The 20,341-nt window shown below is 46.7% G+C and overlaps 1 protein-coding gene across 1 annotated transcript; it reads left to right on the top strand.

The window, feature by feature from the left end:
• Nucleotides 1–5,976: 5,976 nt before the first annotated feature.
• On the top strand, nt 5,977–11,063 carry LOC113879916 (relaxin-3 receptor 1-like). Its single transcript, XM_027521754.1, has 2 exons — nt 5,977–7,397; nt 10,441–11,063. Exon 1 carries the CDS (start codon nt 6,043–6,045, stop codon nt 6,958–6,960), a length of 918 nt encoding a protein of 305 aa, XP_027377555.1. The 5' UTR covers nt 5,977–6,042; the 3' UTR covers nt 6,961–7,397; nt 10,441–11,063.
• Nucleotides 11,064–20,341: the final 9,278 nt, after the last annotated feature.

Here is a 20,341-nt window from a genome sequence, read left to right as displayed (position 1 = left end):
GAAGCAAGGGGCTGAATGGCCCAGATTGGGAGTGGAAATGGGGAACCAGAGGGAGATGCATAGCAAGAACCCAAAATGACCCACACCCCTTAACATAGCCATCTGTAATCTCACTTGGGGTGGGTGGGAGGAGGGAACCATTCCAAAAGGAAAAACCAGCACTGGCCACATCATTTGTAGAAAACTCTATGTGGAAGTGCTATTTCTTCACTGCAGTATGAACAGTAAAGAGATTTTATTTTACTTTTTGGCCATGCAGCACCATATGTGGGATCTTAGTTCCCTGACCAGGGATTGAACCCATGCTCCAGGTACTGGAATTACAGAGTCTTAACAACTGGACCACCAGGGAAGTCCAAAGAGATTTTTTTTTTTTTAGGAAAGAAAAATAAATATATCCCCAACCTGTCACCCTCTCCCACCAAAAACTATGTTCTCTTGGGTGGATCCCCAAACACGTAGGTTTTTAGAGCACGGTCATCAGCATTACAGGGAAAATGACAGGCTCTTCAGAGCGAGGTTTGGGGTCAGTTCCTGGTTCTGCTGTGGGATGTGCGACAAACCCCCTTTCTGAGCCTCTGCTCCCTCCTGTGTGAATGGAGATCACATTTCCTGCCTCACGGAGGAGCTGGAGGATGATATGTATAAAAAGCCTGGCATTGGGCTGGGGACATAGTAGCTGCTCAACCAGGAGGAAGGCCGCTGCCTCCCAGAAAGCACCCTGGCCTCAGTGCTACGCTCTCCCCTGGCTCCAGCTAACCTCTGTGGGACACTCCCTACAGCCCTGAACTGGGAAATCCACCGCCAGCACTTGTCACTCACTGCCCTCCAGCTCTGGCCTTTTTAAAGGCCCAGACAAGGCCTTCCCATAACCATAACCCATCCTACTAAGGGTACCCACAAGTGCTCACAGAATGAATCCTTACAGCCCAGCTCAGAGCTCATAGCCCCCTACCCTCCCTTCCTGCCCCTCCAAGTGCCTTCTGCCTCCAACTCTATCCCAGTGGCCCTCGTTCAGTGCTGACCCTCCCCAGCTGAGCTCTCCTGTGACCTGTGGGCTCCTGGGGGTAGAACGGATGCTGGTCCAGCTCTGTCTCCATCACAGTGCCCATCAAAGGCTGAGCCCGCTGGGCAGGGTCCTGCAGACCTTCATCCATGGTTCTTTGTTGACCTCCCACCATGACAAGGGCAGTGAACATGACAAAGGCAGGCCTTCCTTTCAATGGACTAACTTGCTGGTGGGGGCAGATTTTTAAAAATGTCAACAAATACATAAACTCTGGTTGTGACAAGTGTTATAAATAAAACAGGGTGATCATACAGCAGTGCAGATGAATGAGCTACTGCTATACTCTACAGTATGGATGAACTTCACAGACCCATGCAGCCAGACACTAAAGTGTATACATGTGAGTTTCCATTCATATAAAATACTAAAACAGTCCAAACTAATCTGTGCTGTTAAAAGTGAGGATAGTGATTACACTGGAAGGAAGCACGGGGACTAAAGGGACATGAGACAGGAGGGGGCTTCTGGGGATGCTATTCATGTTCTGTTTCTTGACATGGGTGCTGGTTACATGGTTGTGTTTGGTATGTGAAAATTCATCAAACTGTATGCGTATGACACGTGGGCATGGGCACATGGATATTATACTTCATTTAAAAGTTGGGTATTTTTTAATCCTCGGGGGATGAGATGGAGACTTGAGGATAGAGGTGGGATTTGGTAATATGGGTAGGATAGTCAGGGAGGACTTCTTGGAGGAGGTAACATCCAATATGAGACTTATGGGTTAAGAGTTAGTCTTGAGAAAAGACAGTCTCTTGAATAAGTGACTGGGAAACTGGACAGATGCATGTCAAAGAATGAAATTAGAACATTCCCTGAAACCATATACAAAAATAAACTCAAAATAGATTAAAGGCCTAAGTGAAGTGAAGTCGCTCAGTCGTGTCAACTCTTTGCAACCCTGTGGACTACAGCCTACCAGGCTCCACCCTCCATGGGATTCTCCAGGAAAGAATACTGGAGTGGGTTGCCATTTCCTTCTCCAGGGGATCTTCCCGACCCAGGGATCAAATCCGAGTCTCCCACATTGCAGGCAGATGCTTTAACCTCTGAGCCACCAGGGAGTGGGACTAAAGGCCTAAATGTAAGACCAAATACTATAAAACTCCTAGAGGAAAATATAAGCAGAACACTCTTTGACATAAATCACAACAATTATTCTTTTTGATTCATCTCCTAGAGTAATGGAAACAAAAGCAAAATAAAACAAATGGACCTAATTAAACTTAAAAGCTTTTGTACAACAAAGGAAACCATAAACAAAATGAAAAACAACCTACAGAATGGGAGAAAGTATTTGCAAATGATGCAATTGAGAAGGGATTAATTTCCAAAATATGCAAACAGCTTATACAGCTCAACATATAAACCAAAAAAAAAAAAAAAAACAATCAAAAGATGGGCAGAAGATCTAAATAGACATTTCTCCAAATAAGACATATAGATGGCCAACAGGCACATGAAAAAATGCTCAACATTACTAATTATTAGAAAATGCAAATCAAAACTACAATGAAGTATCACCTCATACTGGTCAGAATAATCATCATTAAAAAGTCTACAAATAATAAATGCTAGAGATGGTGTGGAAAAAAGGGAACCCTTCCACACTGTTGGTAGGAAGGTAAATTGGTGCAGCCAGTATGGAGAACAGTATAGAAGTTTCTTCAAAAACTAAAAATAGAATTATCATATGATCCAGCAACCCCCATTCCTGGGCATATATTCAGAAAGGAGGAAAACTCTAAATCAGAAAGATACATGCACCCAATATTCATAGCAGCACTATTTACAATAACCAAGGCATGGGTGTGGAAGCAACCTAAATGTCCATTGACAGATGAATGGATAAAGATGTGTGTACACACACACACACACACACACACACACACACAATGGACTATTATTGTTATACAAAAGAACAAAATAATGCCATTTGCAGTAACATGGATGGACCAAGCAATGATCATACTAAGTGAAGTAAATCAGACAGAAAAAGACAAATGTGATATCACTTATGTGTGGAATTTAAGAAACAGATACATACGAACTTACCTATGAAACAGAAACAGACTCACACACATAGAAAGCAAACTTATGGTTGCCAAAGGGAAAAGGGAGTGGGCAGAGATAAATTCAGAGAAGGCAATTGCACCCCACTCCAGTACTCTTGCCTGGAAAATCCCATGGACGGAGGGGCCTGGTAGGCTGCAGTCCATGGGGTTGCTAGGAGTCAGACATGACTGAACGACTTCACTTTCACTTTTCACTTTCATGCATTGGCGTAGGAAATGGCAACCCACTCCAGTGTTCTTGCCTGGAGAATCCCAGGGATGGGGAAGCCTGGTGGGCTGCCGTCTATGGGGTCACACAGAGTCGGACACGACTGAAGAAACTTAGCGGCAGCAGAGATAAATTAGGAGCTCAGGATGAACTAGATACATGAAGTAGATGAAGTAGATACATACTACTACATATGAAATAGATAAACAACAATGTCTTACTGGATAGCACAGGAAACTATATCCAATATCTTGTAATAACCTATAATGGGGAAGAATCTGTAAAAGAAAAAAAAATATATAACTGAATCACTTTGCTGTACACTTGAAACACTGTAAATCAATTATACTTTAATAAAATACATTAACTTTCAAAAATAAAAATTTTTAAAAAGTCAGTCTTGGGACAAACTGGGGAAAAGCACCCCAAGCAGAGGGCCTGGTGAGTGCAGAGTCCCAGAGACAGGAGAGAATTTGGTACCCTGGAGGGACAGCGGAGGCTAGTGCAGGTGGAGCCTCGCACAGAAGGGAGTGCAGGTTGGAGGGCTATTAGACGAGATCAGGGAGGTGAGCTGGCCCCAGATCAGGAATGGCCTTATGATCAGGGAAGGAGTGAGGAGTTTATTTTAAATAAGATAAGATGTCCTAGAGCATCACAGAGGCATGTGATCTGGCTTACCTTCTGATTGCAATGGGGAGAGGAGATCCTGGGCTGAAGCACCCCAAAGATCATCCATGAATGAATGAAAACAAGACATACATAGAGAACTCTTAGCCTGTGAGAACCATAAGAGGTTTTACAGACCATTTTAAAGACAAGAAAACTGAGGCCAGAGAGGGCAAGTCACTTGCCCCAAACCACAAACCAAGCTAGTAGCCAGGGCACAGAGACTAGAACTCGGGCTATCTGACATTCAATGACAACTCCCATAAGAGGAAGAAAAATTCCTAGGCCACCAGGGCCCACTAAAGGGAAACTCTGGGGAAGTATGATCTAATTTTGCAAACTTTCTGTCAGATTACTGGTTCATCTGGGCTCTGGCCAGCTCTGGCTAAGTTGCTTCAGTCATGTCCAACTCTTTTCAACCCTATGGACTATAGCCCGCCAGGCTCCTCTGTCCATGGGATTCTCCAGGTAAGAATACTGGAGAGGGTTGCCATGCCCTCCTCCAGGGGATCTTCACAACACAGGGATCAAACCTGCATCTTCTGCATTGCAGGTGGATTCTTTACCACTGAGCCACAGGGGAAGGCCCCTGGCCCAGACTAGAACTGAGTAATTGGGTTAATTTCCTCTTTTGTGACCATTGGGGAGAGAATCCCACTTGCTTCAGATTCTCTGTTTCCCAGGTAAGGGAGGTCTGGCAGTGAATCTGCTTGTGGTCACTGATTAAGGATAGGAGACTACCTCCCAGCTCCTGGTGGTATGCTGTCCCAAAACTCCAGGAGAGCAGGAAAGAAGGAAAGGGCTCCTCAGAGTGGGAGCTCCAGACTAAAGCCAATGGGGGACTGAGCACCATAGAGAGGGCCTTCAGCAAAACAGGAGGTCAGAATGAGGAGGAGAAGGGGGTTCTCTTAGCTTGATTAGTTCTCCCATGACCCTCACAAGAGGTTATCATCCTCCTCCTTTACAGGTAGGCAAGGTAGATCAATTAGCCCTAAGACACACAGCTGGTAAGTAACATAAAGGGGACTACGGTCTCCCCTTCTCCTGGGAACCCTCCCATCCTTAAACCCGACCACCTTCCTTGAGCCTCCTGCCCTAACACTCGTTGAGTTATTACCGTGATTTTTTCTTTTTTAATTTTGCACTTTCCCCTATATGAGATCATCTCATTTACTTGTCTTTATCTCCCAGGAGAAGATATGTTCCATGTGTATTGCTGCATCCCTAGTGTTTAGCAAGGTGGATTGCATAGAAGGTATGCAATAAAAAATTCTGGAAGTATAGAACGAGGTAGTTGCGGGAAGGCCTTTCTGAGGAGGTGACATTTGAGCCCAAGTGCTGAGAAAGAGCCAGCCATAAGAAAATCTGGCCATCGGAAGATCTCGGGCACTTTGAGACCGAGAACGGAACAAAAGGGGAGAGGGGATGAGGAGTGCCCAACGCTAAAGCACAGCTAGAGAAATGCCTTTACCAAGAGGAGTCCGGGGTTGGGGGACCGTTTAAGGGAGCAGGGCTGGAGGCAAAGAGACTGCCAGTCCCTGCTATTTGGTCCCGAGCAAGTCTCCCGTTGAGTATTTCGGGGCCCGCACAGGCTGAAGGTGGAGGGGTATGCTGCTTCCCGAGGCGAAACTTGTCGGAACCCTTCTCCAGTCCCGAAGGTTGAACGGTTGCGGGAGGCGCTCTGTTTCTAGCGTTGCGTCTTCACTCAGCGACCCACGCACAGCCGCAACCCTGAGCCCACGTGAATCGCAGAAGCCTTCTCCTCCGACCTAACCTCTCAGCTTCCGGCCTCCACTCTGGCTGAGGGTCCTCAGTTCTTGACGAAATCGAAGGTAAAGAAGTAGCCAATAGAAATACGGCCTGGAAGCTCTTAGGGCAGGGCGCGAGTGCAACTGACCAATCAGGGAAGCCTTCATCCCTTTAAAAATGCTGCCGCGCGGTACTGAACACCGCTAGTTGTCCCAGTTTAGCCTCTGGCTTCGGAGTGGACCTGAGCAGATCCCTGAGCTCCACCAAGGGCGATGGAGTCAGCCAGAGGCAGCTGTCGCATGGCCCGCGCCTTCGGGGCCGTGCTCCCCCTGAACTGGTTTGGAGACGCATCGTCTCGGCAGCCCTCTAACAGTTCGGTGGGCAACGGATCTGAGAGCACTCGCCCGACCTGGGGTCCCCGAAGCCTGGACGGCCTGGAGGGAGTGGCAGAGGCCGGAGCGGCGCTGGCACTGCGCGCTCTGATCGCGGGCGCCTACCTGGCCCTGTGCGCTGTGGGGCTGGTGGGCAACGTGCTGGTGCTTGTCCTGGTGCGGTCCCAGCAGCGGCGCCGGCACTCCCTGCTCAACTGCTTCCTACTCAACCTTGCAGCCACCGACCTGCAGTTCGTGCTGACACTGCCCTTCTGGGCCGTGGACATGGTGCGCGACTTCAGCTGGCCCTTCGGGGGTGCCATGTGCAAGGTGGTGCTCACGCTTACGGTGCTCAATATGTACGCTAGCGGCTTCTTCCTTAGCGCCATGAACGTGGCGCGCTACTACGCGGTGGCGAGGGCGCTGCGCCCCCGCCGGCCGGGCACCCTGTGGGCTGTCTGCGTGTGCAGCTTGCTCTGGGCCACCGCAGTCCTGGCTACCGCACCCACCGCCCTATTCGCCACAGCGGCCAGCATCGGGGGCGAATGCTTGTGCCTGCTGCGCTTCCCCGACGGCGGTCCCGACTGGCTGGCCTTCTACCATCTACAAAAGATCACCGTGGCCTTTGTGCTGCCGCTGGTCACGTTGGGGACCTGCTCGCTGCTGCTTCTGCGCTTCCTGCGTCGGCAGCGGGTACGCTGGTCGTCTGGAGTCAGGCACCGACGTCGCTCCCGGGTACCCGGGCGCTGGCCTGCGTGCTGCTGGTCTTCGTGCTCTGCTGGCTGCCCAACCAAGCGCTTACGTTCTGGGGGGTGCTGATCAAGCTGAACGCGGTGCCCTGGGACCGCGCCTACTTCCTGGTGCAGGCCTACCTCTTCCCGGTGTCCATCTGCCTGGCGCACTCCAACAGCTGCCTCAACCTGCTACTCTACTGCCTGCTGCGCCGCGACTTCCGCCAGGGCCTGCAAGAGCTGTGCGGCCTGGCCAAGCACCCAGCGGACCTCCGACCCGGCTGTCCGATAGATAGCCGCGCCCCAGCTACGGGGCTCTCTGATTAGGCCTGAACCCGGAGAACCACACCTCTCAGTAAGGGCCACACGCCGCCCCGTCAGTACCAAGAGTGATGGGGCAGATTATGCCAGTTGGTATTGGAGTGATGATGTCAAGGGGCAGTGCCTGACTGGAGAAGCAGGCCCTTTGGCCGTGGGAATTACTTAAGCCTGGGAGTTCATCACTAACCTTCTGTGCGACCCAGGGTGAGTCTCTTTCTCCCTGGCCTTAGCATCCTCTTTCCTATGAGGAGAGGTGAGGGTTAGATGAATCCTGGGGACTCCTCTGTATCTAGCCCTTTGATCCTCCTGGCACAACCTCTGCAAACAGTGTGAGCTCCATTCATTGAGCTTTAAGGCATTTAATCAGACTCCTGGTTTATGTTTCCCTTTGTTATAAGGGAGCTGTGAGAGAGGGATGTGAGTGGTTTTTGGAAACCAGAGTGGAGGGATTTCAAGATTATGAGGTAGCCCTCGATGGCTCAAGATTTCTGAGCTTTCATCTGCAAGGCCCGCCTGCTACTTGTTCTCTCTAGATCCTGGGGGCTTGACTGACCCAAACACACTCATCTGGCAGTATGCTGTGACTGAGCATGCTAGCTGTTGCATGAAAAGTGGCTGCTCAGGAGGTCTGGAGCTATGTAGCTGGTGGGGGAGGGGGGAGCAGTGGGGGGTGAGCAGTGACCTGAGTGGCCCACATAGGACAGAACTGGGACCAGTGGGAAAGAAGTCATGGGAAGCAGATTTCCATCCCTCGTTATGGCAGGCCTTTCCCATTTTTGAGCACCTGAGCTTTATGAGGTGGTGAGCTCCCTGTTCTAGAATTCATTACAACAGAGACTGATGGAGACAGAATTGATGCATCAGATAGGGGTGTGGAGCTGCTGGATGATTTCACCAATCTCTTTGAGCCTGGAGACCCTGTGACTGATATGGGACAGGTGGGAGTGTTTGCATGCTACAGGCCTTAACAGTCAGCATCTCTTCCCCTTGCTCTCCAAAGGCATCACTGAAGGTAAATCAAAAAGCAACTGACTTAAATTCTTTCTCTGGTAGACAGCACTGGATCTTCATATTGATGCAGAGCTACCATAAAGCATTCTCAGCACACACCATTTGAGATTAGGTGGTCAGAGGTCAGAATTTGTGTTTGCATCTTTGCAAAGACTTGCTCATAAATTTCATGCCCGATGTTTCCGATAGAGGAAGACGATGCTTTAAAGTAGAGGAAAAAACCTATTCCCCACTGCCTGGTGTCCACGTCCGGAGCCCACACAGGATCTTGGGTCAACTCAAATGTCTGTGATTTGTCATCCCAGAGCAGTCGGAAGGGGTGGAAGGGTGAGGCCCACAGCTAACCCCTGGTGGAATGATAGGCCCTGTGCCTCATGGTGTGGGTGGTACTATGACCCCTCTAAAGGACCATAATACAGAAGAATCTGTATTCCTTGGAGTACTTGTCCACTTAAAAAGAAAATAATATTTTACAAAGTAAAGAACTGCAGTGATTCACTGGTAGCTCCAAGCCTTGAATATTTTTCTCAGTGTTATTTTAAAATTGAGTCATTTGCAGCTTATTTCTCTCTCACATGCAGAGGAATCTTTGGTGGGAGCAACAGGAGGGATAAAGAGTAACTACTGTTGTTCTCATTTGTCTTCCTGCAGCCCATCCCCCATTGTCCCTGGGACCAGTCCTAAGAACTAAAAGGGTGGGGTATGTATGGGGTGTTCTCCCAAGAGAACATGAGAACTGTGTGGGAGCTGCAAGTGCTCTAAATCAGAAATAATAGCTTATTAAATAGAACCTGAGGCCAATGGTCATTTCCAAAATCATTCTGTTTAAAGAATATTGTAGAAAGTTACACTAATGACTCCACAAACGCCATACAGTGGACCCTAGGGCGTGGGAGGCAAAGACATTAAATCTGGAGTCAGCCTGTGCAGAAGCCCTTGATCTGGCCTTGCTATGTGCCTTAAGCGAGTCACTGTGCCTGCCTCAGCCTTGGTTTCTTTATCTATAAAATGAGTGGGCTGATAATTCCCTGTGACCATTTCCAGATCAATGATTAATTTTTACCCCCTCTGTGTCCTTTTTTATCCACTCTTTACCTGCAAACTCTTTTTAGGGTCATTTCTTGCTACAACACTATTCATTTAACTCTTAGTTCCTGTGAACTGTTTCCTTTATCGAGGTCAGGGTGAATTTTACTGGCTCATGTCGTGCAAATATCATGTTGACCAGAAGAGGACTCTATGGCTGGTGTGGAGGGTCTCATCAAATGCCCATATTGTAGTTTCAAACCGTGGGCCCAGCTCTGAGCCTGCACTCTTGAGGCTTCCCCTGCAACTGCCATGTGTGTGGAAGTAGGACCCAGGTGTGCCCCAGAGAGACCACCCTCCGCCAAGGGGGCGTTCAGCGCAGTCCTGACACCAGTATTGAAGGGACAGTGAGGAAGGAGGCAGGCGTGAGGGATGGGGCACTTTGGGAAGACAGTGCGAAAGGGTGAGCTAGAAGAGTGCGGCATCACTAGATGTCGAGAAGAGGGGCATTGCGGAAGTGCAGAATAAATGAGATTTTTGAAGGGAAAGAACAAAACCCCCAAACTTGTTGAGCAAGAAGAGCAATGATCCGGCATTGGTTGAGCACTTGACAATGAGGCAGGCACAGCGCTTTGTGTAGGCTTGGTCCTCAAAAAGGATTTTGAGGTATGCAGTATTATTTACCTTGTGAGGAGGAAATGAAGGCTCAGAGAAGTTAGGGAACTGCCCGAGGTCACACTGCTCGTGAGGCAGCACAGCAAACATTTCCAACAGCAGCTCCCTGACTCCAAAGCCCAAACTCTTACGTGCTTTTGGCTCATCTGCCAGCTGCCAAGAAGGAGAAGGGGGGTAAAAGTGCTCAAAGAGGCCAAATGACAACTTGTGTCCTGGGCACGGAGGCCACAAAGGAGCCAGGTGCCTGCAGAAGAATAGGTGCTCTGAATGAGCGCGTGGAGCCTGGAGTGGCCATGGTGTCAGGTACTGCAGGGCAGGGCAGGGAGGAGGAGGGGTCATGGCCTGAATGAATTGCAAGGATACATGATGTTGTCATTATCCCAGCACATCCCAGCCCCCTCTGCAGCCTGTAGGAGAGAGGCATGAGGGGATGCTCGGATTTCTGAAACCACTCCAGGTGGGTGGAAGTACAGAGCCATGGACTCTGTGCCAGGAGACAGGTGGGCAGCTGCTGAATGTCATTTTCAACTTGCAGAGGTGAGCCCCTGCCCCTTGGAGCAGCCAGACCCCAGCGCCTCAGCCTTGGCACGCTTTCTCTGCTGAATTCTTCCTTGAAGAGGACAGGACGCTTCCCTGCACCCCTCGCCTGTGTCACACAGCCTGGCCTGTTTGTGAGACCCTCCTGACCCTGGCTGCCTTTCTCTCTTCCCTTCAGGACAGAGGGGCAGCTGAGCCTTCCTTTCTCTTCCAAGTCACCTTACCCCCAGGTCCTCCCTGGAACATTCTAAGTGTTGGAACCCCAGGCGGATGTTGCAGACCTTTTCTCAACCCCAGCACGCTCTCTGTGAAAGTTTTGGGGGCCCCCATGTCCTACTCTGTGTCCCTCCCTTGTGCGCCTTGAAACTTTTCTGTTTTGGCTCTTAGCGCCCCACTCTGCCTGCCTCCCTGCCATTCCTCTGCCCACCTCGGAGGACAAGGGCAGGCACACAGCTTTTCCTGGTCCCCTGTGCAGTGTGCTGCCCACATGAGGACAGCGAACTGGATGCTGAGTATGTTTCTATTTCTTCTTCAGCGATAAACTGTAAATATCTGTGTCTGAGTCTTCCCTTGTATTGCTTATACGGTAGGCTCTCAATAAATGTTTGGTGAATGAATGAACACTATTGTGTAAGTCCTCACTCTCCTGTTTGCCTGTGTATGATGTGGTCTTTTGTCTCTTTCTCCTTTCCTCAATCTGAGCAGGCTTTCCAAAGCCTCCCCTGGGTTCAGGAAGACTCCTCCTAAAATCCAGGTTCCTGTGAACCGGGTCGGCTGGCCAGGCCGTCTCTGGATCCACCTTCGTTCACCTATTTCATTCTCCAGACCTTCTTTATGTCATCGTCTCCATTCATTCTCACAGTATCCTTGGGAACCAGGTCACATTATTCCCATTTCATGGAAGAGCAAACTGAGGCTCCAAGTAGTGAAGTGGCATATAGCCAATGGGCAACAGAGCTGACACCATCCCAGGCCTGCCACCCTTCCTGCCTCTAATATGAGTTGTCAGACTGGAGTTAATCAAAACAAATGATATGAGTGAATGAGGAGACAGCTCATGGCTCACTGCCTTCCACAGTTGTTTTATCTTAACAGGAACCGATTAGATGTGAGGGCTGTAGATGTGGGGGTTGCAAGAGGAGGGTGGCCTTGGGCTGAAGCAGAGACATCAAGACACTGTCTGAAAAATGGAGTCTGACCATTGACCTGTACAAGGCCACCCTTGGCTGAATTCTGACCTCCTGAGAAAAAATGGGAGTGACTGGATGGGGAAAGTCAGACTCTAGCAGCTGGAGGAAAGGGTGGGAGGGGAGAAGCTAGAAGGTGCAAATGTAGACAGCTCTTTCAAAGTGGCCCGTGATGGAGGCTGGAGGGTGAGAGTTCACAAAGGGCTGTGAGGGACGGCAGTGCTGGTGGGAAGGAGAGATGGTGGGGGTTGAGCATGGAGGGGAGGGGGCTGATGGGGAGTGACAGTGTGTGGGGATGAGAGGATCCAGAGTCACTGTGGGTTGGGGTTGGTTACAGACAGCATGATGCTCAGGTTGACAACCTTATTTGAAAGCAGGTGCTGCTATGCATTGAATTGTGTCCTCCCAAAAAGTATACTGAAATCCAGCCCCAGACATCTGCGAGTATAACCTTATTTGGATATAGGGTCCTTGCAGATGTAATCAAGTTAAGATGAGGTCATCCTGGATTAGGCTTGGCCCTGAATCCAATGCCTGGTGTCCTTATAAGAAGGTCACATGAAAACAGAGAGACACACAGACAGGAGAATGGCATATACAGATGGAAACAGAGACTGGAGTGAAGCATCTACAAGCCAAGTATTGCCGGCAACTCCTTGGAAGCTGGAAGCGGCAAGAAGGATTCTTCCTTAGAGGCTTCCAAAAAAGCGTGGCCCTGCTGACACCTTGATCTCAGCCTTCTACCCTCCAGAGAACTGTGAGAGAATAAATTTCTGTTAAGCCACCTCATTTGGGGCTTTCCAGGTGGCTCAGTGGGTAAAGAATCTGCCTGCAGTGTAGGAGACACAGAAGACTCAGGTTCAATTCCTGGGTCAAGAAGATCCCCTGGAGGAGGGCATGGCAACCCAGCCCAGTGTTCTTGCCTGGAGAATCCCATGGACAGAGGAACCTGGTGGGTTACAGTCCGTAGGGTTGCAAAGAGTCAGACACAATTGAGCATGTATGCACCTCATTTGTGCTAATTTGTTATGGCAGCCCTAGGGAACTAATGCAGACATTCTGTGGGCTGAGCTTGCCTGCAGAGAGGGGCTGGGGAAGGTGGGGAGGAGTGCTCACCTTCTGGCTAAAGTCTGCAGCCCCAACTCATTCCTTCCAGCCTCCTTTTAGGCCCATGGACTCACTCCACGTGTTCTAACATGGAGCCTCAACAGAGGCCTTGGGCCCAGGGAGGCTGGCACTGAGTGGGGGGAGACAGGCATCACAAAAGCAAAAGGGGCGCTGGTTACAGTAGAGGCAGTGGCCCTGGAGGAGAAAGCACAGGCCTTGGGGTGCTTCTGGCTGTGTGACCTCAAGCAGGTCATCTGACTTCCCTGGGCCTCAAGGCCCCCATCGATATTAAGACCATGCTCCCCACAGCACTGGCCCCTGTGTAGTCCATTCCCAATAAGCGGCAGCACTCCTTACCCTGTGTTTTCATTCTAGCCATGGGGATCAATTTCACATTCAGCAAACATTTCTGGAAGGCTGATTGTGTCAGGCTCCAGGGACAAGGACACACACACACACACACACACACACACACAAGTAATTTATGAGACTGACAGGCTGGATTTTAAAAATAACCTCATAATCCCACTTTATGCTCTTTACACAAACACACCTAAACATAAGGGCAAAAACAGGTTGAAAGTAAAGAGGATGGAAAATGGCACACCAGATCAGATCAGATCAGATCAGTCGCTCAGTCGTGTCCGACTCTTTGCGACCCCATGAACTGCAGCACGCCAGGCCTCCCTGCCCATCACCAACTCCCGGAGTTCACTCAGACTCACGTCCATCGAGTCAGTGATGCCATCCAGCCATCTCATCCTCTGTTGTCCCCTTCTTCTCCTGCCCCCAATCCCTCCCAGCATCAGAGTCTTTTCCAGTGAGTCAACTCTTCGCATGAGGTGGCCAAAGTACTGGAGTTTCAGCTTTAGCATCATTCCTTCCAAAGAAATCCCAGGGCTGATCTCCTTCAGAATGGACTGGTTGGATCTCCTTGCAGTCCAAGGGGCTCTCAGGAGTCTTCTCCAACACCAAGTAGGAATCTGAGAAAATAAAATGGCTGTGCTGTTCCATTGGTGTGTAGCATTGTTACCACCAGAAGGGGTCTGAAGGCATAAGTGCATTATTAGGGAGAAAGAAGATCATTATATAATGATACAAAATAACAATTCTCCAGTAAGATATTTTTTAAAGTTTAGTTTATATTCACATAACGTAACAATTGGTAGAATTTTAAGAGAGAAATGGATAAATCCATAATCATGGTGGTAGATTTTTAACATCCCTGTCTCAGTAATTGAGAGTTCAACAGGCTAAAAACAATTAGGGTATAGAAAATTTCAACACCACAATTAACAAGCTTGATCAAATGGATAAGTATAAAACCCTGCACCTAACAGAGAATATGCATTTTTTCCAGTGTTCATGAAATACTTTAAAAAAATTGACCATGAACTAGCCATAGAACAAGTTTCAACAAAAACTCAAAAATAGACCTATAGTTTCCAACCACAGTCCAAGGAATTTGGAAGTCAATAACAACAAAGTCAAGAAAACAAAATTCGATGTTTGAGAAAAAGTTTCTAAATAATGCAAAACCTAAATTGTAATAGAAATTAGGAAACATTCAAGACTGAATAATGAAAATATGAGTAACTAACATTCACTGTTTGCTGTCAGATGCCTTGTTGTTACCAGATCTCCATTTCCCAGATGAGAAAGATGAAGCGTGGAGTAGGTGAATAAATTGTGCCAGATTCCACTGTAGCTAACTGGCAGAGCAGAGAGTCAAAGCTGGTCTGGAGTTCAAGTTCATAAGTACATGTCAAAACCCATAGGAGGTAGCCAATGTGTTCTTAGCTGACATAACCGTGTGGCCTTCTTAGAAATGAAGTGATAGCCCTTCCCCACTCCCAAGACATGGCACTCAGGTTCCACTCTGCCAGGCTGTCATTCCGGCATCAGCAGCCCATCTCTGCATCCCTCTAGAGCTTCTTTCACAGCGAGCCCTGTCTCTCACAGTATGCCTCCACGCCCAGCAGTCTCACCCCTCTTTCCTTGCTTACACTGGCCCCCAACCCGGGAACCCCTCCTGACCTCAGCCTGCATCCAGCCTCAGCCCAAAGGATCCTTTCCTGTATCATTCCTACCCTCTTCAGACACTCCTCTGGGCTGTAAACTGCAGAGCTGACCCTGCCCCTTCTCTGCTTTAAACCCTTCTCTGGGTCCCTGCTGCCTGGCAGTGCACCCGGACTTCTCCACTGAAGTACCTGAAGGGCTCTGCATTCAGCTGTGAGTGAAGTGATTCCTTAAAACCTTGAGTTTTATCTTCAGAATTCATCCAGTTTGCAGTCTGCTTCATACTATATGTAAGTTTATTCGACAATAAAAATAACAAGCCCATTCTCAAGTGACGGAGGCTCCTGTCTAGCACCACGGAGAACCCCAGTATGAGAAGCAGGAACTTACAAGGCAAAGCCCAGGATCTTGTGCCTGCACCGTGGGCTCTCCCCCTGGCCTTCTCTGGACCCTGCACAGGTCCACTCATGCTGTCCCCTCTGCCTGGAGGGGCCAGGCCCGTAGATGGGGCACTGGCCTGTGTCCCACGGTCCTTGCTTATTCTGTGTGGTGCTGCTCTGCTGGCCTGGCTGCCGCCCCCACCCACAACCTCTCAGCATCTGAGGCCAAATCCCCTTTCCCTTTCCTGCCCTCCCTCACCTCTCAAATCATTTTCAGCCACCTCTCTTAAAGCACTTCAGAACCACAAACACCGGCTTGGGCCTGATTGAAAATGTTTCTGGCCGCCCCCCACCCCCGCCCGGTTACGGGAGTTTGTATTGATAAAGTCATGCCATCCAACCACCGTCTATTTTGGCTTCCCCTATTTCCTGGGGACGCTCATGGCACCTGCCACAGGGCACCCCGTGTTCAGCCCCTTATGAGTACAACCCCATCCCTGGCTGAGCAGGTGCTCTTCCAAGCCAGGGACCTTGATTCTCTGATCCTCTATTTGATCTCTATTGTGTCACCCTCACAATAGCCTCTGGCCTGGAGTGGGTGCTGGAAGATTTCTTGCTGAAATGGAAATGTGTGTGGCCATGACTCTTGACCCTTCCACTTAAAGTTTCTCTGCTCTCAGCTTGCTGATTAAAATGTCAAGTAAACAGGAATCTGTAAACCTACTTTCAGTTCCCCAAGAGTGGAGTGGGCTCCATTTTAAATGTCCTTCTGTTGTAGTTAGGATGAATAATCACCTCCTAATTGACACCCTTAATGAATGAACAAAGCAAGGGTGTGGGGGAGGGACGGGGAGAGGGCGTGAGGTGGGAAGCGCCACTCCTGCAGGAATCCAATGGGGTTGGTCCCCGTGGGCTATTATGTTTGGTTTCTTAGCCCTGCCCTAAGGAAGGTGGCAAACGGGGGACCTCAGTGAGACACAGATTCAGAAACCGAGGAATGTATAAGCTAGAAGCACCCTCCTCAGAGGTCCTAGCCAAACCCCTGTTTTAGAGATGAGGAAATTGAGGTCCAGAAAGAAGAAGCCACGGGTCACACAGGGAGCCCATGTCACAGCCTGGCTTTCTCAATCTGACAAGGTCCCAGGAGGAAGGCAGGCCTCTCCAACACAGGGTGAGCAACCATTTGCCTGAGACTGGTTTCCAGCAGCTGGGACTTTCAGTGTTAAGTGCAGGTGAACCTGAATGGTGATCACCCTAACCCCCACGGGTCGTGGCTTCTCTCTCATCCCTGTCTAGATGTCTGCCAGAGAGGTTCTAGGGAAAAAATGAAGCAAAGATATCTGATGCAGTCAGTCACGTGGACCTCTCAGGACCAATACAGTTCAGCCTGGGAGTGGGGTGGGCGCAGGGCACCCAAGGTGGCTGGGACTCTAATGCTGCCCAGGCCCTGCTTGCCCTGATCATTTTGCCTGTGTCTCCAGCATGGTCAGTCTTCGACTTCTTTGCTCTGTTGTACAAAAGACACTTTAAGAGCTCTCTTGGAGCTGTTTAACTTTGATCTCTATAAACATTTCTTTTGATGAATGCCAGAATCCACATGGCAAGTATTTTGAGAGACTGTTCAGCAATGTGCTGGCATGTCTTTCTGTTGCTTTGTAGTTTGTGGGAGAGGATCTGGACGGCTCTGTCCCTAACTGTCTGTGTGACCTTGGGCAAATCCCCGTATCTTTCTGAGCCCTGATTTCCCTATACGTGGGAAATCCCTATCTTCTTGCTGAGTGGCTCTGAGGAAGGATTAGAAATTGCCTAATAATATAATAATAATAACAATATAATTATATTATTATAAAATAATTATAGAATTATAATTATATAATCATATCTTTATAATTATATAAAATTATATTATATAAGTATAAAATTATATAAAATAAAATTACATATTAATATATTAAAATAAAACATATACTATATAATTATATTATAATTATATAATAATATACTATAATGTATATTATAAATTAATATATTATATAATATATAATATTGATATAGGATATATATGTTATATATTATATATCATATGATATGTGATATATATATAATATATAATATTATAACATATAATATATATAATGCACATGTAATTATATATTTATATATAATATATATTCTAATATTGTATATATAATTTATATAATATAATATATCATAACATATTATAACATATTATATATATATTATATATAATATATACATATTATATATATAATCTTATAATACAACATATTATATTATACTATATTACATATATTCTAACATTGTTGATATGTATTATATAATATTATATACATATAATATATGATATATAATGTTATATAATGTATAATATATATTATAATAATGTATAATAATATATATATATTATATAATATATATAGATTATATTCAGTTCAGTTCAGTTTAGTTCAGTTGCTCAGTTGTGTCCAACTCTTTGCGACCCCATGAATCGCAGTACACCAGGCCTCCCTGTCCATCACCAACTCCCAGAGTTCACCCAAACCCACGTAGAGTTGGTGATGCCATCCAGCCATCTCATCCTCTGTCCCCTTCTCCTCCTGCCCCCAATCCCTCCCAGCATCAGAGTCTTTTCCAGTGAGTCAACTCTTCTCATGAGGTGGCCAAAGTATTGGAGTTTCAGCTTTAGTATCAGTCCTTCCAATGAACACCCAGGACTGATCTCCTTTAGAACGGACTGGTTGGATCTCCTTGCGGTCCAAGGGACTCTCAGGAGTCTTCTCCAACACCACAGTTCAAAAGCATCAATTCTTCAGCACTCAGCCTTCTTCACATTCCAACTCTCACATCCATGCATGACCACTGGAGAAACCATAGCCTTGACCAGACGGACCTTTGTTGGCAAAGTAATGTCTCTGCTTTTGAATATGCTATCTAGGTTGGTCATAACTTTCCTTCCAAGGCGTAAGCGTCTTTTAATTTCATGGCTGCAATCACCATCTGTAGTGATTTTGGAGCCCAAAAAGATAAAGTCTGACACTGTTTCCACTGTTTCCACATCTATTTCCCATGAAGTGATGGGACCAGATGCCATGATCTTCGTTTTCTGAATGTTGAGTTTTAAGCCAACTTTTTCACTCTCCTCTTTCACTTTCATCAAGAGGCTTTTAGTTCCTCTTCACTTTCTGCCATAAGGGTGGTATCATCTGCATATCTGAGGTTATTGATATTTCTCCTGGCAATCTTGATTCCAGCTTGTGTTTCTTCCAGCCCAGCGTTTCTCATGATGTACTCTGCATAGAAGTTAAATAAGCAGGGTGACAATATACAGCCTTGACGTACTCCTTTTCCTATTTGGAACCAGTCTGTTGTTCCATGTCCAGTTCTAACTGTTGCTTCCTGACCTGCATATAGGTTTCTCAAGAGGCAGGTCAGGTGGTCTGGTATTCCCATCTCTTTCAGGATTTTCCACAGTTTATTGTGATCCACACAGTCAAAGGCTTTGGCATAGTCAATAAAGCAGAAATGGATGTTTTTCTGGAACCCTCTTGCTTTTATGATGATCCAGCAGATGTTGGCAATTTGATCTCTGGTTCCTCTGCCTTTTCTAAAACCAGCTTGAACATCTGGAAGTTCACGGTTCATGTATTGCTGAAGCCTGGCTTGGAGAATTTTGAGCATTACTTTACTAGCATATGAGATGAGTGCAATTGTGCAGTAGTTTGAGCATTCTTTGGCATTGCCTTTCTTTGGGATTGGAATGAAAACTGACCTTTTCCAGTCCTGTGGCCACTGCTGAGTTTTCCAAATTTGCTGGCATATTGAGTGCAGCACTTTCACAGCATCATCTTTCAGGATTTGAAATAGCTCAACTGGAAATCCATCACCTCCACTAGCTTTGTTCGTAGTGATACTTTCTAAGGCCCACTTGACTTCACATTCCAGGATGTCTGGCTCTAGGTGAGTGATCACACCATCATGATTATCTGGGTGGTGAAGATCTTTTTTGTACAGTTCTTCTGTGTATTCTTGCCACCTCTTCTTAATATCTTCTGCTTCTGTTAGGTCCATACCATTCTGTTCTTTATCGAGCCCATCTTTGCATGAAATGTTCCCTTAGTATCTCTAATTTTCTTGAAGAGATCTCTAGTCTTGCCCATTCTGTTGTTTTCCTCTCTTTCTTTGCATTGATCGCTGAGGAAGACCTTCTTATCTCTCCTTGCTATTGTTTGGAACTATATAATATAATCAATGTATAATAATATATATAATATATATGGATTATATTATATATATATACTCTCTCACTACCTCTCCCCCTGGCAACCACAAATTTGTTTACTATCTGTGAATCTGTTTCTGTTTTGTAGACAGATTCATTTTTGTTATATATATATTATATTATATATAATATTATATTATATGTAGTATTATAAATATATTACATATATAATACTATATATAGTATTATATATACTATAAATGTAATACTATATCACTTTGCTGTACAGCAGAAATTAATACAGCACTGTACATCAACTATACTTCAATAAAATAAATTTTTTTTTTAAAAAAAGGAAAGTGCGTTTGCATGAGGAACCTCTGAATCTAGTCCTGTATCTGCTCAGTCAAACTTTCTGGGAGAAATGTGGGTATTCTCCATCTCTTCTCCAGACCAGGGACTTTTTTTTTTTACTTTAGACACAGTCCAAGAATGTTTAAAAGAAAAGAAACTACAAGGGAATGCATGAGTTTGTACGAATGCTTAAAAGGAAAAAAAGAAGCTATGAGTGAATGCATGAGTACATAAATGTCTAAAGGCATAAATACATCAGTTCAACTCAGGTAGGATTTTTATAAACTTTTGTATTGAAGCACAGTGTTAATACTTTGTGAAAATTTGAGTTAAACATTGTAAATGTTTAACTCAAATTTTCACAAAGTGAACACACTCAGTTAATTAAGAACTCGGGTAACTCACGTAAATAAGAAAAAGACCATGACCAACATCCCTGGAGGCCCTCTCACACCCTCTTCCATGACTGCTTTCCCAAAATGTAATCACTATTCTGTCTTCTGTCTCAACTGCTTTTTACTGTATCCAGCTTTCCTAGCAGATCTGGGCAAGATAGTTGGCCTGCCACAAGCTAGTGCAACATAGCCAAAAAGCAGAAAACCTGCCTTCCTC

This window comes from Bos indicus x Bos taurus, chromosome 21, assembly GCF_003369695.1.
Source record: "Bos indicus x Bos taurus breed Angus x Brahman F1 hybrid chromosome 21, Bos_hybrid_MaternalHap_v2.0, whole genome shotgun sequence".
In the NCBI taxonomy this organism is placed as follows: Eukaryota; Metazoa; Chordata; class Mammalia; order Artiodactyla; family Bovidae; genus Bos; species Bos indicus x Bos taurus.
Note: the sequence above shows the minus strand (reverse complement) of the source record. Positions and strands in the feature narration are given on the sequence as shown.

Coding starts and splice junctions, on each gene's coding strand:
- LOC113879916 (XM_027521754.1), top strand. CDS start 6,043: ATGGAGTCAGCCAGAGGCAGCTGTCGCATGGCCCGCGCCTTCGGGGCC.